This window comes from Plectropomus leopardus, chromosome 18 (genome assembly GCF_026936395.1).
Source record: "Plectropomus leopardus strain MGB_pleo_1.0 chromosome 18, ASM2693639v1, whole genome shotgun sequence".
In the NCBI taxonomy this organism is placed as follows: Eukaryota; Metazoa; Chordata; class Actinopteri; order Perciformes; family Serranidae; genus Plectropomus; species Plectropomus leopardus.
The window spans coordinates 27,123,348-27,149,475 of record NC_142193.1 but is presented as its reverse complement, the minus strand read 5'-3'; the positions used below and the strand labels follow the sequence as shown (position 1 = coordinate 27,149,475).

The 26,128-nt window shown below is 41.1% G+C and overlaps 1 protein-coding gene across 2 annotated transcripts; it reads right to left on the bottom strand.

Moving 5' to 3' along the window:
- On the bottom strand, positions 1–25,370 carry rnf216 (ring finger protein 216). 2 transcript variants are annotated; one of them, XM_042504755.2, is made up of 17 exons: positions 25,232–25,370; positions 22,523–22,654; positions 21,557–21,687; positions 19,929–21,248; positions 19,684–19,760; positions 18,624–18,732; positions 16,879–17,040; positions 16,684–16,795; positions 16,280–16,416; positions 15,426–15,476; positions 14,340–14,477; positions 13,173–13,321; positions 11,907–11,985; positions 5,881–5,978; positions 3,955–4,177; positions 2,035–2,104; positions 1–874 (listed from the first exon to the last, which is right to left on the bottom strand). In XM_042504755.2, exons 2-17 carry the CDS (start codon positions 22,587–22,589, stop codon positions 480–482), a joined length of 3,318 nt encoding a protein of 1,105 aa, XP_042360689.2. In that variant the 5' UTR covers positions 22,590–22,654; positions 25,232–25,370; the 3' UTR covers positions 1–479. The 2 variants fall into 2 exon arrangements, with proteins under 2 accessions (XP_042360689.2, XP_042360690.2); XM_042504756.2 differs by having other exon boundaries at positions 16,280–16,413.
- Between the last annotated feature and the right edge of the window lie 758 nt (positions 25,371–26,128).

The window sequence follows — 26,128 nt, the reverse complement described above, 5'->3', positions numbered from 1 at the left end:
TGACCTTGACACTTTATTAGAAAACTGTGTGGTCTCACACATTACACAAAAGATACAGAAGGGAATGCTAACTGATTTTTTTCAATTATGTTCTCAAAAATATCTGTATAAACTGGAAATAAATTGTCTCAAGATTCTAAACTGTTCATCAGTTCAACCCCAAATTTATTCAAACGGAAAGAGAAAGGAACAGGTAACGTGGGGATCCGATCCATTATTGAAGTCCCAAATTCGGCAGAAGGCAAAGTGTCCGGATGTGTCTGTCCACAGCGCACTTATCATTTCAGCGTGTTTCGACGTCTCGACGAGTTCTTTCGTGTCGAGCGGCAGGTTTGAAATCCGCAAGAGCACACACGAGCTGTGAAAACGGATGCAGAGAAGGAGTAGAAAACAGTGACTCACACAGAAAAAGATACAAAACTACATCTCAAAAACAGCCCTGAAATGAAAAGTAGAACCGTAGTGAGCGTTTGTGTGTGTTAAAAGCGTCTGTAGTAGCGGTGCGGCGGTCCGTAGTGCATGGGCAGGTCCATCATGTCCATGTTTTGGTGATGAGGGTTGATGGGCGGGTTGTGGTGGTGGTGATGGTGGTGGTGGTGGTTGTTGTTGTTGTTGTTGTTCAGAGGGGGCAGGTGCTGTAGGGGGGGCACGTACGGGGCCGGGGGCTGCCGGGGAATGACTAACATCCTGCCCTGAGGCAGAGGCTGCGGGTAGCGAGCGCGTGGAGGCACGAACAGAGGAGCTTGTACCGCCTGCGGGTGAGGAGGGGCAACGGGGTTCGGGTTCTGCGGGTTTTCGGGTGGCGGGCCCACACGTGGCCGTTTGGCGTCGGGGATGGGCTCCGGAGGGGGGCCGACCCTCTTCCCTGAATTATCTGAGAGAAGAAGAAAAAGTTATCGATGGACCAGATCTTCCTGTGTGGTTTTATTTCTCGCCGAAATGTTGTCAGACTTCCTGCAGCTTTGAATCGAACCCCCTCGCCTCAGATTTACACAAACACATTCAGACAAACCAAACGCAGGAAACATTCCTGCAACTGCTGCCGGTTTATGTTGAAAACAGCCGGCTTGTCTGAATAAATAATGGTCAAAAAGACACAGAGGAAGCAGCAGAGAGGAAGAATAATGTTGCTGCAGTGCAACGTTTCCCTGCCAGGGAACATAATTCACCACATTTCTTCATCAGTCTGAAGAGGAGATGATAAACGAGAACACGGAGCAATAATTAATAGTTTCGACAGCTCCAAAGAAATATTTTTCTTCAGTTTATACACTGAGCCTTAACCTGAGAGGGAAAGTTCACCCACAAAACAACAACACATATTTCTGGTTTTACCGACAGTGCGTCTCCAGATTGTTGGAGATATCGGCCGTAAAGATGTCTGCCTTCTCTCCAATATAACAGAACTAGACGGCACTCGGCTTGTGGTGCTCAAAGGGCCAAAAAAAAATCCCATAAAATTGAGAAATTAAAAAAACTCAACAGCAATGTCTCTTTCCAGAAATCATGACCTGGTTACTCAAAATAATCCATACATCTTGTTTTGAACAGTTTCATGAAGGAACTACTTTCTTTCGACAGAACTACACCTGTTGGCCATATCACCGCACGGAGGGAAGCGTCCCTCAGTGAGAGGCTCGTGACAGTGCGAGATGTAAACATTAAGGCGTCCTCCTCAGCTGAGCTGTGACATTTGCTGCCTCAGTGGTGCTAGTTGAGAGTGGATGCACACCTCCCTCCGCTCAGTGATGCTGCTGGCGGGTTTGGTTTGATTAAAAGAAAATAGTTCCCACATGAAACTGCTCACAACAAGGTCCGTGGATGTTTCAAATGTATTTTTTTGGCGCTTTGAGCAGCAATGGCCACGTTATTTCCTGTCCCATCATATTTGAGAGGAGGCAGACATCTTTACAATCGATATCTCCAACACTCGGCAACTCACACCAAAACAATCTAGATCGATTATTAGCTCTGCAGGTAAGAGGGAAAATGTGTATTTCACTTTTGGGGTGAACTCATCAGAGTGACACTGACCTGCAGTCTTCTTATTCAGCTCTGCCTCTCCTTCCTTCTGGATCTCCTGAATGATTCGCTCATCGTCTTGCTGCAGAAACACACACGCAAGTTTTTAATGAGATGAGGACAACAACAGGTTTACTGTTTTATCGAAGTGAAATGAACTCTTGTGGTTCTTAGATAATTAACCTGCAGCGTGACAGATACAGCAGTCATGCATGAGTGTAAAGGAGGCTTTAGCCGACACAGCGCTTGTTTAGCTGCAGGCTTGTTGTGTCTGAGTCTGGAGAAAAGTGTCTGCAGAAAAGGTCAGAGCTGCTGTGGAGGGCGGGACTGCAGACCGTGTCGTCATTTTTGACTGATGCACTAGTTTGTTTCATGTGTTTCTGTAGCCTGAAAAAGGGGTTAAAGGAATATTTAATCCTCAAAAAGATCATCTGTGTGTCACTTACTTTGTGAGGAAAACTTTGTTTTTCTCATGTGCCTCCGAGGTGAATGAAAAATCCAAAAATGGAGAAAATTCTTGATGAATTAAAGTCACAGGGGGCTGTGATTAACACTATATCAAAACATCTGTTTATAAACTCTCACACAACTCATGCAGCAAGTCTCATTTATCCAGTCGTATGCTCCGTACTTCCCAAACATTGTGTGACTTTGGTGTTTTAAAGCGTTAGTTCAAATCCACTAAAGTCAAACAATAACACGAACAGACTAACTGAAGGAGGAGGTGTTAGACCAGCAGCTCCTGTGTCCAGTCAGGTAAAATTACTGTTTTTGTGAAATTCACATTAAGTTCAGTTCCTCCTCGGAAAGTGCCGTTTGTGACTTGAGTTATGCTGCACAGGTTGCCTGAGAGTTTATACACGTTTATAACGCTCTGATATAGTTCTGCGGTTGTTAAACGCAGTCCCAAATTACTTTAACTCATCCCGAATTTTCTCCAGTTTTGGATTCTACTTTCACAGAGACACGTGAGAAAAACAATCTTCACAAATTTTATGCAACATTGTCTGAGTTATGGGGTGAAGTTTTCCTTTAAGCGCACTTATTGAACTGTGTGCATTTGTTTCGTTGGGGCTTCCTTTATTTTCATTATTGACGAGGGAAACCTATAAATAATGACAAGAGAGCAGTCGGCCTCTTCCGTCGGCCCTCAGCTGGCCCTCTGGTTACCAGTATTTATCCATTTCTTGGCAGTGCCTTGGAGACGAGCTCTTGGCCGGCTCTGATGGCTCTCTAGAGCTGCTGGAGCGGCTCCAGCTCATTAACTGCTCGGGGACTAATTGTTGCTTCTGGTTGCCAGTGATGCTGCGGCCAGGTCACCGTGGGCGGCCACTGAGTCAGATGGTCGGGGTCAAAGTGCAGGGAGAGGTACTAAACGTGTTTATGGGGGGAAGAGAAATATCTCGGATGTGTACTGACTGAAGGTTACTGAATAATGTGACCAAATAACCAGATACCTTTAACCGTCTGAAACCTGAGCACATTGATTTGATTTCTTCAAAATACACGGGGATAAGGCCACGAGGAAATTAACAAGACATGGCCCAAAAATTAACAAGAAATTAGTGAATAACAACAAGAAAATTCCCTGAAAATAAGCAGAAAGAAAGAAAAGTTAAAAAAAAAAAAAGTCCCAAAGAAAGCTGTAAAAGAACAGACCTACGTATGTATAAGTATAAAGATTATGTATGTAACATTTTTATCTATAGCATACTTTTAAATATATAATTACACTGCTTACACATATCATTTTCTAGACATTTTTGCCAAGTTTTTCTTTTTTTTTTTTTTTAATCCGACAACATACAAGTCTGTCATTACTGTAACAGAAAAAAAAATGGGGCCACATTAACAATTTACACCAAGCCAGGCCGGATGAAAAATATCTTCAAAATAAAAGCTCATAGGCAGAGAGCATGTCTGAGGGATTACCGTGGGGTCGGTCCAGAGGGAGCACTTGCGGCAGTGACGGCAGGGAGCGCCGGGCGAGCGGGCGTGCTGGCAGAAGTGGTTGTAGCCGGTGATGGGCTCTCTGCAGAGGTAGCACATGAAGCTGCCGCAGCGACACGACATCCGGTTGCAGCCCTCCGACTTGACCAGGCCCGTCCCGCATTTGACACATTTCCTCACGCGAGCTGCCGTCATGCGCTCCTCGCTGCACGTAAACAGAGTAAAACGCAAGTTCATGAACAGGAGAGTACGACACAAAAGTAGAGTCAAAGAGAGACTCAACAGTGCTGCCAAAAACACAGCTGACGACCTGACTCTGTGTAGGTGCTCCGATGAACTCGTGTGTTTTTTAATCTCTAAGTGAAATCAGAGATTTTTTGATCAGGTTCATGTTAGTTTTTCCTTGCAGGCGTTAACGCGCGGCCGTAAGGTTCAGTTTCAGGGTCAAACAGAGAGAGATGTTTTCATGTAAATCGTTTTATCATTTAGTCGACATGATTTTGGGACACGAGAGTAAATAATGAGCCACAGACCCCCGGGCGGGCGCGGTCTTCTCTCTCGTGGCTGTTATTGTAGCTCCATAATGTTCCTGCTTGATGCTCTTTGGTTCAGCGCAGGAATGGAGGACAAAGTTTATCAGTGTTAAAAATCTTGAGGATTTTAAATCTGAGTGCACTGTCTACACGAGGGGATGCTGACCTACAGAGGAGCTTGTTGATTGCAGTCCACAAACTGTTAGTAGATAATTACTGAATTTTCATTTTTGGGTGAACTATCCAACTAGGATGGAAGTTACTGAAACACACATTTGGAGTCGGTGTGCCAGTGTTGCCATTCACTGATTCTTTGACACTACGGACTCCGATGGCGGGGAATCCAAAAATATCCAATATAAATGTCTTGATATAAGATAATTCTCGTTATCATTATAGCTCTGTTTAAAAAAAGAAAAACTTTACACCAAGTCCACTGAAGTGTCCTCGTTCTTCATCATCTGTGCTTATGAAACACCAACCCCCTAATTTCTGTAGCGGCATAATATCGTGCTTCTTTCTGTTACGTGCTGTTAAAAGCATCAGGTCCGCGCTGCTCGTCCTGCTCCACTGATGTCTCTACCAGGACACTTCCTGTCTCTTTCAGCACCAGGAAGTAAGAGGATCTGTGCACGGCTCAAAACAGGAAGTACTGCCTGTGGGCCTGCTGGGCCACGGGAAGCAGCCGGCCTCTTCACTTCCTGGAGCGTTGTCCGGGAAACTGAGCTGTTTACCCAGCATCCTCTCTGAGAGAGGAGCAGACGGGACAGTGAGAAAACAGAGAGAAACGCCACACACTGACACCATCACAAACCGTTTACTCCCATGAAATTCTGGGGAAATTTGAAAAAACAGAAACCACCCGAGCCTACTTATGAAACTTGGAAGATGATCAGTTCTGCATTCAGGATTTCTGTCAAGTCGGCTATGTGCACGGCTATTTGTGCTAAAAAGCTGCTGTTGCTGTTGTTTTGTACTGTTGTTCTACTGTTTCTTGTTGCTCTGCGGGACTTTTGTTCTGTCTCGGGAGTTACTGTTTGTTGTAGCTCTTGCTGTCTTTATGGCGTCCTGCTGCCGTTGTTATGCAAATTTGATCATTTTGCAGGTTCGACAAAATCTTCCAAAGGACTACAGTTGAAAATTATGCAGATGGCTACCACTGGCACGTTTACAGAAACGTTAATGAATGTGTGTTGTCCTTATAAATAAAATAAATGAAATGAAAAATGTGGCTGGTTATGGTTGCTCTGCAGCTTCAGGTGCACTCTGCCCTCGCGCCCTTGAAAGTTGGCACAGGAGCAGCACCCAGTGTTGGATCTCGTGTTTTCCAGACGGTAAAAGACATGTCGTGTGTCTCGGCCTTATGAACACTTACAACAGCACCCTCATGCGGATCTCGTCCCTCTCCAGGACCTGCTCACACGTCTTCCCCACATGCTGCTTCCACTGGACATGGCACTTCCTGCAGCTCTCCTGAAGAGAAAAAAAAGACAAAAATATGACAAATGTAGAGTGTCTTGATTTGTTAGAGAAAAGAAAAACAAAGAAAGCAAAAACAGCAAATCTTTTTATTAGAATATCCTCGAAACATTATTTACTTATATGTTTTTCATCACATTATCTCTAATTCTCACATCCGCCCGTCACTGCTCCTCATCCAGTTGCTGCTGAATAAGAGCAGCCCTGCAGTCAGAGTCTGCTCTATATGCTGCTGGTGCTGCCACTGCAGGGACTTGGACTCGCTCAGACACACAGCTACTAGGTGTGGCCCTCCCTGCAAATGTGTGTGTGACTGCAGCAAGAGTGTGATTTGCTCGCCGCTGACTGCCTGGTTGCTTAGAAACAGCAACTCCATCCTCCAACCTCCTTGTCAGCCCGAGACGTTCAGCTAAAGGGCCTGCTGCACTGACGGCGTCGCCTCCCTCAGTAACCCTGAGCTAAGTGGTGTCACCATTAATATTTGAACCGCTCATCGAATATTGAAGAGCGTGGCGTATGACAGCTGATGCAGCACAAGTGTGATCGAAATCTCCAGTCTGACCGTTAAACTGGGAGGGAAACCCTGCGATGGCTACATCCTGTGACCTCTTTGCAAATCCTTCAGTCACTGTGTGTTTTTTTGTTATTTCAGTCACCACTAGTTTCAAGAGCTCATAATATTCATTCTGAGTGTGTGTGTGTGTATGTGTGTGTGTGTGTGTGTGTGTGCGTGTGTGTGTGCGTGCGTGCAAGGTCAGCCAAAGGGTGGAGGACTGAGCGGGAGAAGCTGGAGTTTTCGTTGGCGTTTGATGCCGTTTGGATAGAAACGCCTAAAGACTCCCTGAAGGATCTTTAAAGTCAAATTGAAGCAGCTATTTTCTTCTTTTTCAGCCCTTCATTGCCGTACAGAGAGGTTGAAATTATGATAAAGGAAAAATTTATAGAATTATGACATAGCAGAATTTTAAATATAAAAATGGGATCAGAGATATTTATCTACGATTTCAAAATTACGAAAACACTTAAAAGATTTAAACCTGTACTGTAACTACCATCATTGTCTGTTTTTATGTGTATTTCTGAGATTGTTTGTTATTCCGATGTATAACTGGGTGAAATTTCACGTAAATATTCAGATAAATTATCATTTCAAAAAGAAATGTCATCAATACATGAGCTATGTATTGAGTACGACGCATGAAATGATTTGATGACAATTAAAAAAATAAATAAAAAGTTTAACAAAAAAAGCAGCAGCTTTGAGCAAAGGAAGAGCACTTTTTAAACAGGAAACGGATGAAAAGTAGACCCACTGTGCTCACATTTTTGTTGTGTTTTTTGATTCATGAGAGAGTGTCCGAGCAGGAGGAAGCATGAGCACAAAGCACGACGAGAAAACGGTGCCGTTAGTTAAATGTGGGTCTTTAGAGGAGGGGTTCTGTGCAAGACAAGAGGGCGCAGATTTGGACTCTAGTGAAAAAAGGTGGATCATACAAAGACAGAGAGGGGAGGAGGGGAGGAGGGGAGGAGGACGGGAGGCAGAGCAGTGAAAGATCACCCCCTAGTGGTAACCCTGAGAGCAGGAGGAGGGACAGCGTGAAAGTGTGTGTCTGGGACGTGTTTGACAGTGTGTTGAGACGCAGAAACACACCTGAGTTCTTATAACGCGGCCAGAAATACAGCCAGCGACGCCGCAACTTCATAATGTGCCAGAATCCCAACAGCCACGTCTATCAGGAAAGAAATCTCTCATACCGCCAGAGTTTGGACTGACAGGTTTTTATCGCAGCAGCTTGTAACTGGGAGAGCCCACACAGGCCGGATTAACAGACTGGTTTGGTTCAGGATTCCTGGTGATATCCAGGGAACCCTGTTTCCACCAGTTTTGTGACAAACCTTTGTAATCAAGGATGTTTCATTAATGCCGGGCGTTGCATAATGCACAAAATAAGTAAACAGTACAAAAGAATTGCAGATTAGATTGTAAAATTTTGTTCTGTTACTGAAGATATTTGATTTTTATCAACAAAAAAAGCATGAACCAGCTGCTAATGAGACCGCTGCATGTTTTTTTTTATCTGACAAATTCTCCACTGCTGCCTCTGAACAGTTTAAAATTAGATTTGGGAACCAGAACAGAAACACTTGCATGTTGGTAGAAAATTCAGCAATTTATCAACATGTTAGTGAGTCCTGCTATTTCCAACCCAGTCCCAAACATATTTCTCGTCTCTCTGCACAGACAACATGTTATGTTATAATAACAATAACTGTTGGTCAGCATAACCAAAAAGAAAAACAAAAAACACAACAAACAATCAGTCCATTACAGAAATAATAAGATGAATATTACTACTAATAAAATAAACAACAAAACAAATGTGGTCTTGTATTATTTGCCTCTTTATACTGACATTAAGTACATAACTTGGTTTCTTTTTCTGACTGTGGATCCTCTTATACCTTTATCATATGTAATTTTGTATACAGTCACAATGTTTAAATGAATAAAAATTTGAATGACAAAAAAAAAAATCCTAGTGTGCAAATGGCAGCATTTGAACAGCTTGAATTGGGAAATGTGTGCATGTTTAGCTGTTTTAATTCAACGTCCATTAACTCCACCCATCCTGTTCTAACTCGTCCTGCACTCCCTGCTCTCCTCTCCCTCGGGTCCTACCCTCCTTCCTCCCCTCCTCCCCTCCTTCCTCCCACCGAGCATCACCTTCCTCCTTCCTCATTCATACCTTGCCTCTCTTCCTCTGGATCTCCTTCTATCTCCTCTCTCGTGGTGCAGCCGGCTGCAGCAGCCCTTATAAGGCAGTGCGAGCAGCTTGCACAGCCTCTGATTGGGGGGCCGTAGAGAGAGTGCATGAGTGTGGGTTTTTTTTTTGGGGGGGTTTTGTTGGGAGGTGGTTTTTACTGCAATCAAGATGTGATAACACACAAGATGCACAAAGACTTCAGTGTCCAGATCTCAGCTCTTGTTTTCACTCTGACAGCCTCCCAGTGGCCTACATTTTACATTCCTCTACTTTCATGAAGTAATCGTACGCAGGCCGGTAACAAGCCAAATGTCCTCATAACCACATGTGGAATACATTAGTTTGTGTGTGTCTGTGTGTGTGTGTGTGTGTGAGGAGCAGGAGAAAAGGAAAAAGAGGGAGGAGAAACTGGGTCAAACTTGATCTGAACCACATTTGAAACGGAGGCAGAAGTGTGTCCAACCAGTTAGAGACCAGTCAGAGGGGAGTGGATCGTGCGGCCGGCCAATGAGGCGGCGGTGTGGGAGAAGGCGGGTGGGCTCACAGAAGTGTGTCAGTTACATAATGAAGCCCCTCCCTGCTCGCAGGCTGAGCGGGCCGACTGTACAACAACCGTCTCCAACTGAGCTCATGCTGATGGGGACCAGGATAAAAAAATAAATAAAAAAGCATAGATGCTGCAAAGATCTATAATGCTGATACAAAAACAGAGATGCGGTAAAAGAGTCTGCATTATGCTGATAGTCTTGTGGCAATGTGTGGGTTTTCGAGGGTTCAACCACAATGAGGAAACACAGACTCTACAGAAAACACACACCGCAGCAGCCACAGACTCACATCCTGATTCCTAAACACAGGAAAGAGGAAGCAAGCTGTGTTACCTTTCTGTGGCCTTTTAGTGACTTCACAAAAAACGAGCTGCTTCCTTAATAAGTGTCCCTGTAAGACTGTTGAATATAAAAATATTCTAACAGTTTATTTAAATTTGCGGCCTTTGCTTTCTCGAATGACATTCAAAAAGATTTCAGACCAACATATCTGGTGCATGTCTAACTTTTCTGTATCTTTGGGTGTGTGTGAGAATGTAATGGGATGCAGCTGTGCAGAGACACTGCAGCTCAGCCGCTGTGGACCTCTGACGCCATCTACAGGCCAAAGGACAGAACAGCAGGAGACAGGACGGACGTCCTCTGCTGAACAGAGCTTTTTGCATTTATACAACCTCAAACATTTGTCGGGTTACATTTAAGGCTTTGCTGCTTTTCAAGCAATGACTGAAATAACAATTGTATAACTTGTACTGGGACATTATAAGACCAGTAGAGCAATCTCATATTCAAGCGCTTAACCCTTTCAAACCTGAGAAAACTGGCTTGATTTCTTTCAAAGACACGGGAAGAAAGCAATGAGCTATGACCCAAAATTTAGGAAGAAATTCATTAAAAAGTACAAAAAATTACCTGAAATTTTGAAAAAAGTAAAGAAAAGGGGAAAAGAAAGTAAAAAAAACATCTAAAATTGACCTAAGAAATTAAAATTAGAATAATTTTGTAACTTCATTTTGAATATTATTCTCACTAACCTTTATTTAAACAGGAAAGACCATTGAGAGCAAGCTCTTTTCTACAAGGATGCCCTGATTACATTAAAAAACAACAAAAACACACTACCAAAATATGTAATTATGATCATTATAAATATAGTTTTTCTCAAGCTTTTTTCTTTTTTCCCCTATACATTTATTTCCTTTTTTTTTTTTAAAGAGTTTTCTAAATCTATAAATTTCTTACCAAGTTGCTCAGTGGCTTTTTCCCATGTTTTTTAAAGAAATCAAACCAATTTGCTCTGGGCTCAAAGCTTTAAATATATGGGCTTACATGAATACTTCACCCCCAAATTAACCATTGTGAAGCATTTTCAAACATTTAAAATCAAACTGTAACCTTTATGTTGACACATAAAACTATATCACTTATTTTGTTGCAATTTTATGTTCTTGAAGTTAATAATATAATATTTTTCTGTATTTCGTCTTATCATCAAGAATGTCGTTATTGCAAAAATGCCCTGAATTATCGTGATATTATTTTAGGACCACATCGCCCAGTTGATGAAGAATTCTTCATCCACTGTGGAGGCATGTGGGAAAAACAAAATTTCCTCTGCAATTTCAAGGTAAAACGCAGCGAGTAACTGACAAACAAATCATTATTTTGCATGTCAAGCTTTCTCTCAATGCATGCTTTAAATTTCAGCCAATCATTTATATGTTTAACATCTTCAGATCATCAGTTGACATAAACTGGAGGTCTGGTACCAGGAGGTGAAAATACACATTTATGACGTTTGTGGGGTGTTGATCTCTCTCATTACAGGAATGTAGTGATAGTAGCAGTGTATGTATGTGTGTGTGTGTGTGTGTGTGTGTGTGTGTGTGTGTGTGTGTGTGTGTGTGTGTGTGTGTGTGTGTGTGTGTGTGTGTGTGTGTGTGTGTGTGTGTGTGTGTGTGTGTGAGCGTGGCAGGACTGAGTGTGAGACACAAGAACAGAAACAAAAAGACACATCAGGAGAAGAAGGGCGGGTTGTGTTTGTGTGGCAGGAGTGAGAAAATGATTGTGGGTGTTTATGTGTGTTTTCTGCCGAATAATGGAAACTTTAGACTGGAATCCGAGTGACGGCCTTGGCAGACACGAAGCGAAGTCTCCCCCTGCATTCCTCAGACAGAGGGAGGAGGCCCGCACATAAACAGAGAGGGAGACAGAGGTGGCGACCTCGCCAGATGGAACCGTTTCATCATCTGCAGAAACGTGTTCATCAATCTTTCTGACGGCGACAGACTTGATCTCTGCCTCATGTCCGGGCCGCACCGAGCTGATTTATGCTGAAGTGGACGCTGCTGCACGCGGAGCTTTCAGGCTTGTACTGTCACGACGGACTGAATAATTCATGATGTTGGATTCAAATGTTTTGTGCAGCGTGATTTTACTCTGAGCCGTATGGGATTTCATCAGTTGATGCATAAAGTGTGTAAGAGTTTTAACCTACATTTCCTTTACAGTCACGATCTGTCGGCAGAGAACAGCAGCAACGCAACAGCCTGGATTCCCCAAAACCTCAAAGTGTTTAATGAACTTAATAGATACAGAGTGGGACTGACCTTGCGGCACCGAGGGTTGGGACAGCTAAACAGAGACATGTCTTTGTCCAACAGGGCTGGGAAATTGCAAAATGGACACCTGAAAAATAAACAAAAAACAGAAAGGAAGGAGGATTAGTGTGTAAAATTTATGATGCAGCTGCACAAGAGACGCAAAAAACCCAGAAGAAAAAGTATCCCACTGTGAGGAAACAGACAGACATTATTTAAGCTCCTTCATCAGTGTACAGCTCATCTTTATAGACCATAAATTAACAGACATACAGAGTAGACTGCAAGTTTAAAATTTATTAAAGACCTGTCAAACACTAAAAACCAAGAGTGAATACGACTCCAATATATATGAACAAGACTTTTATACATACATACATATATACATATATATATATATATATATATATATATATATATATATATATATATATATATATATATATATATATATATATATATATATATATATATATATATATATATAGTAGATTGGCAAGAATTTCTAAGTACAAGGTTGTGATCTTACTAGACATTTTTAATGCTCCCACAGTGCATTGCGTCTCTTCAGACTACGGCCAGTAACGGCAGAGATTCTGAGCCAGTCAAAGAGCTGTAAATGTCTATTAAGATTATTTAGATCCGATTATGTTGTCAGTTTTTCCCAATAACGCCTGTTTGGAAATTTGCTGCAACATTTTCGGAGTCAGTCATGTGATAACTGTCATATTTTTTGAGCATACCTCAGTAGAAAACTCAACTATTCATGTAACAGTATGAAGTACATACAGAGTGAGTATGTAGTAGGCAGTACACGAGTATGCAACTCTGAACTTCGCCTGTGTGAGCCGACCTGTTCACTGCCCATCAAGGATCAAGGCTGCAACAAATAAGTACTTCCTTTATTGACTAATCCTCTGATTATTTCCTTAAGTTGTCGATTTGTGGTTCAGTCTATAAAATATTGGAAAATATATTTTAAAAATGCCCGTTACATCCAAGCTGCTATCTCAAAATCAGGCGGTGTTTCATAACAAAGCAGAAAAGGAAACAGCTCATGATTGTCACATTTGAGAAGCTGAGCTGAGGAAATTTCAGCCTTTTTTGGCTCATAAAATGAGTTAAACAATTATTACAATATTGAAATTGTTGCCATTAAATTTTCAGTTGATCGACTTATCAGTTATTTCTGCTCTGTGAAAGAATGAAAACAAAATATGTGAAAAATATGTGTGCAACAAATGCATGTTGTGAAAAGAATCCACGCACGCTTACCGCACGAGTTCATCAGCACAGGTGGCAGCGACCGCCTCCTCCGCCTGCCTCTCGTAGTATTTACACAGTATGTTCTCCGGGAGGACCTTCTCCAGCTCACACACCGGGTAGGAGCACGGGCAGCCCCCCTCCATGCAGCTCAGCTCCGACTGCAACGTCAACGCACACAGACACCTTCAGCCAACACTCAGTATACGTACAAACAACGTAAATAAACCCCACCTCCCAGATTATTACACATTATGGTCCTACCTGACATATTTATTCCTCACCTGGTTAAACTTTCCCCTTCATCGTTGAATAAAATTAGTGAAAAATACCCTGCTATAACAACAGCTGAACATCGATGTGTGTTTTTTCATGTTTACCTTTTATTCTTCTTCTTTACATAATTATTTATGTCCTCATCTGCGTTTCCCTTCCAATTTATATTCTATAACAGTCTGTATATATTAAAACAATGAAAATAAAAAACAAAAAGACAACTTGATACTTTTTTGATTGAGAGTTTCGTAGGGAACCCCACTTGTCGAGCTCCTTGAATGTTTTCTGGGTTTCCCTGCACGTCTTTCTCGAAAAGTACAACATTGTCGTTTTTTATATGTGCCAAATCAAATCAAGGTGGACAAAATAATTAAAAACATTTTTCTCTGTAATGTAATGCAATGATGTGATGAGGATGAACCAGTGGCAGATAAAAACAATCACGGAGCTGTTTGATTGGACTGTAGCAGATTTTTCAGGTGTCACTAATAAACTCAAAACTCAGGATGTGATTAGTTGTTTTTTTCATGTTTTACTACAAATCCTGCACACATTACCCTATTGCTCACTGTGTTTTTACATAATTGTGTTACATTTCAGAGCAGAAGAAAAATATTTATGACAACATCAAGAAATGTATGTTAGATTTCTAAATATTTACAAAAAATATCTTTCTTTCAGACCAGTTTTTGAATCTATAGCGACTATATTCACATTTATTTGACTGGCACATCCCTTTGTATACCAATTTTCCAGCTCAGCAAGACATTGCTTTTTATAGGAAAGTCATTTATAGTTGCCTGGCAACATAAGCAGACATGTACGATTCAAATGTGAGAAAAAAAACCACTGTGCTTGTGTGTGTGTGTGTGTGTGTGTGTGTGTGTGTGTGTGTTTGTGTACCTTTCCGGAGCCAAACACTGCCTCCTGAGCGTATTTGACCAGGCACTCTTTACAGAACAGGTGGCCGTCTGAACACTGCGTCATCTTCTCAAACGCAAACTCCCCGTAGCAGCAGCCGCACTCGATCAGCTGGCCGTCCTACGAGAGAATCAAACATGGAGATTTGTTTTGTGGTGGAGCATTTTGCAGGTAATCGTCTTTTTAAAGTTAAAGTGTCAAACGCCTCTTGGTTCGAGACTGAGAAGTTAAATTAACCAACAAAGCAGCAAATCTACAACATATATTATGAATAAAGTGCTTTTCTGGGATTTGGATATTAGAAAACCAGTCACATTCTGCTGTTTGCCTTTGAGGGGAAGAGAAAGATCCATTTTAATCAAGGTCCCAAAATTACTCTGAATGTAACCATAATAATGACGTAGCCATTTTAAGCCTCTGAAACCTGAGAATATTGGTTTGACTTGTTTTGAAAACATGGAGAAAAACTTAAAGAGCAAGAAGGTCCCATTAATTGCATAAAAATAAAAATAACAGGTAATGATCTGACAATTAGCATGATGGGGATTATTAAAAAATAACCCCAAAAAAGACTAGGGGAAATCTTCCAGAAAACAAGATTTATAATTCTAATTATATATAAAAATTATAAAATTATATGTTTTTTGTATTCTTTTTAAGGTAATTTCTTGTTTGTTTTTACATTATACTGTTTTTTTTTTTTTATGCTATTTAATTTGAAATTTGTACCCATGTCTTGCAAGTTCTTGGGTTGTTTTTTGGTGAGCTGCTCCTCGCCCTCTTTCCGTGTTTTTGAAATAAATCAGGCCCATTTGCTGAGGTTTCAAAGGGTTAAATATACATTCAGAAGTCATCATCAGACCAGCCAACACTATCCTGAACAAGCGAACCAGAAGCCTGACAAAGTTTCTGCTTTAGTCTTTTTACCACAGCATTTTTATATACTGTTTTGTAACAGAATATATGTTTTGGAAATTCAATTGAGAATCAATTTTTTAAACAAAATACTGACAGTCTGATCCACTGTGAAGGTTACAGCAGTTTGTCTGAGGTGTGTGAGCTTCCTACCTTCTTGTATTCGTCCTCATTGACCTGCAGAGCCAGCAGGAAGTCCTCGTGCTGGAGAGAGACAGAGAGAGCTGGTAAACAGGGACATGAGCCATGCTCCTTTTCTCCAAAACAAGAGTGTTTGTTTCCTTTGAGTGCTACACCTAAAGGCAGCCAAGTCTTGGTAAATGGTGCAAAGAGCTGGAAGTCATGTTGTTCCCCGATCAGGCTGAGGGGATGAGGGAAGTAACAACAAAATATAACTGGGCGGAAAAAGAAAAAAAAAAAAAAGCACAGATAGGAGTATTAAAGTCAGGACGGTAATGATTACTCCAGGAATTAATTAGTCAAAGCTTTTGATGCTACCCTGAAGAAACAAGTGAAGTGGCTAAAATGAGTTATGGCGTGGAAAATTTGGTATCTTGATTGCAAAATGCACAAAAATATGAATTAATATCTTTACTTTCATAGTCGATAATGGACATCTCATCGTGTGTCATCTCTTACTTGTCTGAGTTATCTAATGTCTCATGTCATTTTCTCCTTGGCCTATAGCAATATTATGCTGATGGAAAAAAATAACACCCTAAACTCACTGTTCATTTGCATAAAACTGAATTTACGACAGCATGCTCAATAAAATAATGCAAAAAATGTGAATTTAGATCAAGTCTGAAGCCATGGATATAACCTGGGTGACAGAGAGAAATTGTGAATAACATAAAGAATGACTTTCACAGAAAAACGAAAAATGTGCACCTGTGCCTCTGTGTGTGTGTGTGTGTGTGTGTGTGTGTGTGTGTGTGTGTGTGTGTGTGTGTGCGTGCGTGTGTGTGTGTGCGTGCGTGTGTGTGTGTGTGTGTGTGTGTGTGTACCTCTGCCCATTCCTTGGCTTTCTGCTGATAGAAAGAAAGCTCCTTCTGCACAGAAGCTTCCAGATTGCTGTACGTCCTGCAGTAGCGACGGTCATTCTCCAAGAAGTACATCCTCTTGTCAAACTTTACTGAACCTGCTGGACAAAAGGAAGCTGGTTTAAATTAGCGACACTGACAGCAAACTAAAAGCACTTGTCTAGAACAATGATGGAGCCCCAGAGATTTCTGACGAGAAACAGAAAAAGTATTAAAATGTTGTCCGATGATGCAACTGCAAAATCTGAAGTCAAGCTCCGTCACTGAAGCTTTTGCAAATGAAATAACAGCGTAAGCGTTATTTTAAAAATTGGCTTGTGCATATAGGAACAAAAGCCAATGCATGCAACATGCACACGTTTACTCACCGTGCTCAAAATGGAAATCCACGTAGCAGCGCTCCGAGGAGGCTCTGCTCCGTCGTCTCTTTCCTGAGGGGTCCCCTGAATCTTGCCACTTCTTCAGAGCTTCACATAAGGCCTGGGAGAGCAGGAATTAATGTAAAATTTGTAAAAGAGAGCAGGAAAGTAAAGGTGGAAGGTCTATTATGAGACCACAGGTACCTTGCGTGTGATTGCATAGTGTCCCTTCAGAGCGTTGAGGGCCCATTTGATGTCCTGACAGCTGAGCATCCTGAAATCTGCCATGAGCAAGTCGGCAGCCTGCATCACAGCCTCAGGTCCCACCGCGCCCAGTTTGGCATAGTCAAACAGGTCCTCTGTCACCTGGAAAAAAACATAAAGACAGCACAAAGACACTGAGACATGTGATGCAAAGATGGCATGGAGCTGGCATCAGAGCAACTAGAGAAAAATGACTGTAAGTGCAATTTTGACACATGAGGTGTTTTTTTTAATATGACTGTGTGGTGGGAGAACAGCTGAATCGTCAGGTTTCCAGCAGGAGAGACTGAAGGTCTGTTTGTGCATTATCTGCTGTTTTGTGTGAACAAGTCACAGAGCCTGAGGTGAGATTATTTCTTCTTCTATGCTTTTTTTGTGTTTAAAGAACTCTGCTAAGTTTGTTTAGGAAAAAACTATATAAATAAAGTCATGGTTCATCTGTCTCACTCACATAACGCAGATGCTTTTTCAGTATATTTTCTGCCCAAATCAGCACAGAGTCATAATGTGGTGACAGACACTGAGAAAAGCTCCATTATAAAGTGTATATTTGTCTGCTGAGCTTGATTGACATAATTATATAATAAGGAACAATCTATCCTTCCTCGTTTTTTCAGTTCTTCAGTTTGCATGCACACTAAACATGGTGCTTATTATGCTGGTGGGGATGTTTAGGGAATACTCAACACCAGCCCGTCTAATGCTGAATTTGTGATCTCTTACATGCCTCCAGTGAAGGAAAAACCCTGAAATCCTCAAAAAAATCTTGACTTTAAGTCATAGGGGCCCAACAGCAATACCTTATTAAAACATTTTTTTTTTCAAACTCTCACATAACTCATACAGTATAATCCAAGTCTCATTTATCTGGTCGTATGCTCAGTACTTTCCGAACACACGGCGCTTTTTGACAGGAAACTGAACTGAAAGGGAAACTTATTTATGCTCTTCAAAACCAGACTCCATAGACAAAACAAAAACAGTATTTCTTTCCTGCTTAACACTGGCTGATCTGAGCGCTGCTAATCTAAAGCTGCTTCTATCGGTAGTTTTTGTGTTATTGTGTGACTTTCGTGATCCCGAACTAACCCTTTTAAACAACAAAGTTACACAATAATACTAACTAACTGATCTGGGCAGCAGTGGACCTGCAGTGCCTGTGTTCAGTGAATTAACATCACTGTTTTTGTAAATGAAGTCTGGCTTTGAAGAGACAAAAGACAAATTTCACTTTCAGTTCCCCGTCAGAAAGCTGTCTTTTAGGGAAATACTGAGCATACCACTGGACATATGAAACAGATTATACAGCACGAACTGTGTGAGAGTTTGTAAACAGAAGTTTCAATACAGTGTTGCTCCTGTTAAACGTGGACCCTTGTTACTTAAATAAATCCAGAATTTTCTCCGTTTTTTATTCTTTGTTTACCATGGAGGCAAAAAAACAAGTTTTCTGCACAAATATTACTCAACATGGAGTTAGAAACTGATATACAAATATTTATTTGGGCGGGTGACGTGTTCTTGAAATATACACTTGCACTGACTTACACCACAACATCCTAACTTAAGTAAACCCAAGTGTGGTGTTTAAACATCAGCATTTTACTGAGAAACTGAACTACTCAATGACGCCTTTAACAGACACACACAAAGACGCAGACACACACAAAGACGCAGACACACACCTCTGTCTGGGTGTCTCCAGACTCCAGTAGGATGCTGGTGGGAGCTGCTGTTGCTGCTGCGGTGTCCCCCCTCGGATACTCTGGATTCTCCAACAGCAGGTTACAGATACTGAAAACACAGTAGAGAGGAGCTGCATGAGAGCAAACTTACTCACTCACACACACACACACACACACACACACACACACACACACACACACACACACACACACACACACACACACACACACACACACACAGGTATCATGGTCTCTCAATACATATCTACCTACACAGAGCAAATCTAACTATACAGATTTGAGATCTGCGCTCTGCTGCATGTGAGGCAATGAAGTGTGCATTGAATACGATTAAAGTGAGAATAAAAATAATAAAAATATTCTGCTATATCATAAGACTGTTTGAATGACCAGTCAAAACTCTTCTATTAGAAACAAATATAACTTAGTCTTTAAAGATGGATAAACTCTTAAGTCAGGCACTTTCGACAGTTTAATAAATCCTTAAAATGAAAAAGGGAAAGAGCTTTAAGCTACAATAAAATTCATCAAAGTCAAATGTATCTGAATACATCAACATACAAAAATAATAATTTATAAAGAATACAGAAAGAACAGTCACCATATTAAAACATTTTACTTTGATAAAGCACGCAGTTACACTCATGCACATTCATTCACTTGCTACAGTTAGAAAGCAAGTTTTTATCTATTTTCTTTTTTAATTTAAAATTGTATCTATCTGTATATTTGTTCAATGTTAGTTGGTTTTGGTTTTTGTAGGTGTTGTTGCTGTTTCTGCTTTTGTCGTTTGCTTGTTACATTTTCCCCCTTTTTTTTGGTTCTTGCTGGCTTGCATGAGGTGCAAACTATTGTTGTGCTGCCTGATTTTCAATTGTACTTGTAAATAACAATAACACCTTAAGAAAACAGAGTACATAAGTATAAAGGAATCAGCAGCAAAACTAGAAAATTTATCAGGTATTAATTTCCTGAGAGGCTGAATCGCTTATCATTTTAAAAGAAGAACTGGAGAATAAAAAGGTTGATTCTTTCTTACACATTCAAGTCTTTCACATTATTCTGTTGGATCAGTTCTGCTACATAGGCCTCTTGGACATCTGGGAACAGATCCAACTGTAGAGGACACACACAGAGTTGAACAGGAGGGATGTGTTTGGGACAGAGGAGGTGAGAAGCAAAATTAAAATCATTAAACTTGATATAAACCAGCAGATGAGCTCATGAGGCAGAGAGCGGAGCTGCAGAGTGAATCAGTGCACGCGTCGCTTATGCGATACTCACAACACCAGTGATTAGGGCTCTGACGAGCGGCTGCTGCTCTGCTCTCTCTCGTGGTGCAGAGGGACCTGGCCGCGCATCCTCTATTCGGGGGATGTCCTCTGGTGCAGGAGGGACCGCGACCAGACCCAGGGCTGGATTCACCCTCTCTGGAGCTGGAGCCAGGATAAGACGTGCCTCTCCCCCATTTTCGGGGACTGAAGCCGTGGTAGCTGGAGGAGCGGGAGGGTTCGAGTTCATGTTAGGCACCCTGATGTGCAGGCTGCGGGCTGGTAGGACCACACCAGAGGCACCGGCCTGCGGCGGAGGATTGGGGACAGCCTCCCCAGGCGCTTGGCTCCCCAGGATGATGCGGTGACCTGCCTCTGGAGGTCCGAGTCTCTCCGGGGCTGCAGCTATTAGCACTGCAGGGGGGATGACCGGTACGACCTGAGGGGGTTGAGGGGCCTGGGCTGCAGGCTGGGCGGGGGCCTGGGCCAGGGGCTGGGGCTCGATCTGAATGAGATTGCCCTGCATGCGATGGAGCGTCACTGGCTGCAGCAGGTTCTGGGGCCTGAGCTGCAGCTGGGGTTGGGTTATGAGAGCGGACGCTTGGATGCTCGGCTGCTGGGGAAGAACGACTAGTTTCACCTCCTTCACCTGGAGGAGGTGGGGCTGCAGGTTTGCGGTCCTGCTGGACTGGAGCTGTGTGGATGTACCGGGCTGAGACTGTGTCTGTGTGTGTGCAGAAGTACTGGCCTGAGGATTGTCTTGTGAATGCGCGCTTGTACTCGCTTTTTCTTGAGTCTTTGCAGAAGAATTTGATGCAACCGCACAGGAATAGTGTGTGGCACTGGTAGAGGTGCTCGCCTGGGGCTCCAACACTGCGTGTGCTGAAGCTTGTGGCTGTGTGAGTCCAGATGTGCTCGGCTGAGGCTGATGAAGTACTGGTGTGGATGTATTGGCGCTAGCCTTGGCGTTTGTGGAGGTAGATGGGGTTTGGATAGACACTGCATGGAGTTCCACTTTCGTGTGTGCTGACGTACCGTCCTCCTGTGAGTTTGTGTTAAGTTTTGGCTGAGACGGTGCGTGTGATGAGGAGCCAGGTGCTGGATGTGTGTGTCCGGAGGCGCTAGACTGCACCGCAGTCTGTGTCCGTATGGCTGGCCTTACTGTGGAGGAGCTGGCCTTGGCATCTCTGGAGGTAGAGGGGGCAGAGCCGGGGTCCACAGTGGGAACCCCAGAAGTTGCGCTACTATGATCTACGACTTGAATTAGGTTGTGCAAGCCCCCGCTCCATTTTGCTGCTGGGCGAATCACGTGTCTGCGTGCAGGAGTCAGCGGCTGCATGAAAACACAGGAGGCAAAGAGACAAATCATTCTTATTCCTTGTATGTGTAGATCAGTCGTCACTTTGTCATCTGCAGTTGGTGCAAACTGCAGCTGCCTGTTAACTAGAAAAAGAAAACGAGGCGAGGTTGGCTCGTACTGGCCTCCATGTCAGCAGAGCAATGTGAAAACACCTCTCTAGTGACAAACTTTTCACGGACACAAGTCAGTATAGTCAAAGTCTCACATTTTAGGGCACATAAAAATAAGAAAAACACATTATTGTAAAAAGGGGGGCTTTAAGAGCAGGTTTCATCAGTCACCTCCAAAATGCTGACGTCGTCATCGTCTGCATCGTCCGGGACTAAAACGGGGCTGGCAGGTACCAGAGTCAGAGGCTCCTCATCCGAGTCATCCGAAATGGTGATGAGCTCCCTCTTACGTGAACGGGAGCCTACGAAAACGCAGTGAAATATAAATATTTATAATCTGTATCATGTGCAGCTATTTATGCCTTTAAGGCAAAGTGTATCAAAGAGAAAAAAAACATGATATGAGCCAGTTTTTAATTTTTTTTATGTAATTATTATGTTAGCCAGAAACAAATTAACATTTTAGAAGGTTCCCTTAATATATATATTTTTTAAATATTTGTAACTAAGAAATGTTCTGGGCAGGAGGAAGGAGAAATCTAAAAACAAAGAGAGAAACTCCCGCACACAGCTGTCATATTAAGAAAATATTAAGAAAAGAAATTTGTTTCAAGACCATTTCTAATAGATTCCTAATCAAGATCACTACTTCTATTTCTATTATGTGTCAAATGCCCACTTTGATCAATTAGGTCCCAAATATAGACAGAATAAATTAGTTAACTACAATAACATCAGAAACGTTTAAAAAAAAAGTAAATTTTCTTCTGATTTGTTATTGTGTTCATGCAGAAACACATTAAAATTTCAAAAATTAATGAGTTCCCTCCCCCATGTCCATGTTTCACAGACATTATTTGCTTACGCCAAAGAAAAATATATAAATAAGAGAACAAATGGGAGGAATATTAATGTTCACATTATGGACAGGTTTTCCTCACATGAAGTCTTGTCTTTGGGGTTTTATAAGTTATAATTTCAATGCTGTAAAAGACAAAAAAACATGTGTTGCCTCATTCTTAACCTACACCTGCAGGTGCAAATAGCAGCGTGGTGTTAATGTGCCACTAAATATCTGTCACAAACTGGCACTAGCATACATATTGCTGCTGAAATCAAAGTGAAAATGTGTCTCACCTTGGCTGCGGTGGACGTTGAAGCTTGCCAGGTGAATGACATCATCATCGCTGCCTCCATCTGCCATTGTGAAACTACACTTACCAGCTCCCTGAATCAGCCCACACAGACTCACTGCTGAGTCAGTATCATCTATTACACACACACACACACACACACACACACACACACAGTTAAGGTGCTGGTATTCCCCTGAAATTTCAATAAATGTTTTCACTTTGAAATGTCTGACTTATCATAACATTTGCCAGTCACGTGAGGGGACGTTTCCACCCTGTTCCCATAAGTACACAAAGCTCATAAAAAACGTTAAAACCACAGGCTGCTGAAGCGAATAACATTGATCATCTCATTATAATTTTATGTTCTGCTGGGAAACCTTGTGAATTCATGTGGATGCCACCTGACATACTCGACCCACCCAAACACTGTTACAGACCAAGCACCCCCGCTTCTTGGCAACAGCACTCTCCCAGCAGGACGATACGCCATATCACACCATAAAAAACGCTCTGAATCAATGTGACAAAAAGTGTCCACCTGGCATCTAAATTCCCCAAATCCCAATCTGATTAAGCAACTGTGGGGCGTGCCGGTGCTAGGATTGCAGCAGCATGCCGGTTTCAAGTTATATCATGCTATGAAAATTGAAAGTAATCATGCACATTTACATATCTGCAGTATTGAAAAAAAAACGCACAACAGGACAGAGAATCTCAATTTTATTTTTCTGTTTTTCAAGAGATTTTTTACACACTTTTCACTCATACATTTTTTTAATGACCTAATTTTTTCTATTTAGTTTTGTGCAGAATCTAATCTTAATCATACATACAGAAGTGCATCTTATCCATATGTGCCCATATGTTTTCCAAATTCTGCAGGTATTGACACTTCAGAAGGAAAGTTGTCTGAATATAACTGAAAAATAAATAAATAAATTTTTAAATGTATCAATTATACTAATAAAAAGCTTGTTTAACCCTTTGAAACCTGGTGTGACATCACTTTTCTTGTGCTGTTTTCAGTCACCTTTCACAGGTATTTGAACCTTTGAAATCTTCGAGGCAAACTGGTTCAATTTATTTCAAAAACATCGGAAAAGGGCGATAAGCATCTTGGAAATGTTCCAAAAATTGCAAGAAATTAGTAGATTTAGACTATTATTTTAAAAAAATAATTAAGGAAAATATTATATTTTATATTTAATATAATAATAAAATAAAATATAATAAATAAATAATATAAAATAAAAAAAATACAAATAAAACAGCATAAATTAATATAATATTTTATATTTTCCGTCGATGCCATCAGGAATTGCTGTTGCCATGAAGGGGGTACTTGGTCTTTGAGTTGGTGGGGGAAGTTTAATGGCATGCACATGAACGCCAGGACCTAACGTTTCCCAGTAGAGCATTGCACTGGAATTTAATGGTCAATTTTAATTCACTTAACCAGCCAATGGTTTTAATGGTAAGGCTGATCAGTGTGAATGCAACTGTTCATTGAGCAGCTTATACGGCACGTTAGCAAAAGAGAACTTAACGAAGAGGAAGCTTAATCATAAGAGTCCTGTCCTCTGCGTTTACTCAATCGCTTATTCATAAAACTTCTCATCAAACTTCATTATATTTAAGAACGTATGTTTTTTTTTTAACTCACAGCAGTCCTGTTATCTGTGTCACTAATTGTCATTTATTAATGCTCCTACTTTCAAAACGTCTTTAAGAAAACTCAGTCCTGATTTAATGATTAACTCAATCATTTATTTATAAAATTTCTATGTCTTCATGTCTTTTGATGTGAAGCACTTGATGCATGTAATGTCTCTCTTGTAAAGCACGTTGGGCTGCATTTCATGTATGAAAGATGCTACACATATCAAGTTTATTATCATTATTATTAATAATAATCAAACTGCATTGAAAAAAAATGTTTTTAAACTCGTACTAGTCCCATTCTCGGTGGTCAGTTTCTTCACGCTCCTACTAGCATTGAGAAAAAAAATCTTATTATTTAACGAGACTTTCTTAAATGAAGTTTGGTGAGAAGGTTAATAAATAAACAACAGAATTATTTACAGAGAACAGAAAACATGGAAAAGATTCGTTTTACCAGCTGGAAGTTCAGTTCAATTTAGATTTTAACACTTTATTTATCCGTCTGAGGCGGTTAGAAAATAACCTTAGCTAGGTAACTGAAAGTTGATTTGTTGTTTTGGCCTCCCTGATCCCACAGCAGTGTGTTGAAACGTTCACTCCGTCATCTTTGCCTGCTAACCCAGCCCTAGTCGTCCTCGATCTGATTAAAGTTGGCGTGAAATCAATGTAAATCTTACATGTTGTTACACAGCAGACGCTAACACGGCGAGCAGCTGCCACTGTTAAAAATACTAGCTCTGTGAACTTACGTTGTATTCATCGCGTTGACACTACAACAAATATCGTAGCGTTAGCTTTAAGTTCGAGATTCTGTGGTTAAAAACAAACAAGTCAGAACAGAAATCGATCATTTCCGCGCAGACACACGGAACAAACCCCTGCTCCCAGCTAGGCTAATGCTGATTAGCTTGGGTTGCTAGCTAGCTGATAGGTTAAGTAGTTAGCTCACTTCTGTCCGCATTTCTGTCCGTAACATCGCTTCAAACCCACAATGTGCAGTTTAATATCAAAGTATGAAGAAAACACATTCAGAAATGTACAATACCGCAGCTTCGTGGTGGTTAACCAGTACAAAACGCCTTCTTGGTGGACTGACAATCCGTGAATACCGAAACAAACTGCCAAAACAAGAACAGGAGCAACGTCACGCGTACGGGAACTACGTACAGGCGTGGACTTCTGGGAAATGTGGTCCTTGGACGCATTTTTTTAAATTGATGTGTACAAAACTTATTTACTGAGTTACCAAGGCCAAATGTAAAATGAATAAATAAATAGTTATTATAGTTTATTTGTATTTTTCATTTGTTTTATTTCCGCCCGATGACAGCTGGGATTGGCTCCAGCCCCCCCGCGACCCTTACGAGGACGAGCGGTTACAGAAAATGACTGACTGACATTTGTTTTATTTTTTATTTAGTTTTTAACTCTGTTTTCAATTTAGTTTAGCTTAACTTTGTTACCTAAGTGAGTTTGATTTGAGCTTTTATTGTCTAAAAGTGTTTAGTTTTTATTAGTTTCACAGTAAGTTTTAGTTTTCTTTTTCTATTACATTATTTCAGGGATAAGGGACTGTTCAATATTTATGATATGGGAGGGGAAGTGCAAAATGTAGGAGGCACACAGTTTTTATGCATTGCGGAAGGAGTTATATATAATATATATATTGCCTTATGGGAGGGACATCATACTTACATTTTGTATTTATTTATTATTTATTTAGGTCTTATAAAAACCTGTAAGTTTCAAAGGTATGTTTTCTTTAAAAATCTCCAAATTAATTATATTCATTTTATTTTTGACAGATTTGTGATTTGCACAATACTGTTAATTTTTTTTTTTTCTAAAATGTAGTTTGCATTTTTATTTCACTCAATTACAATGTTGTTTTCACTGAGTTTTTGGTTTCGTTTTAGTTAACCATAATAATTTTGGACAATAT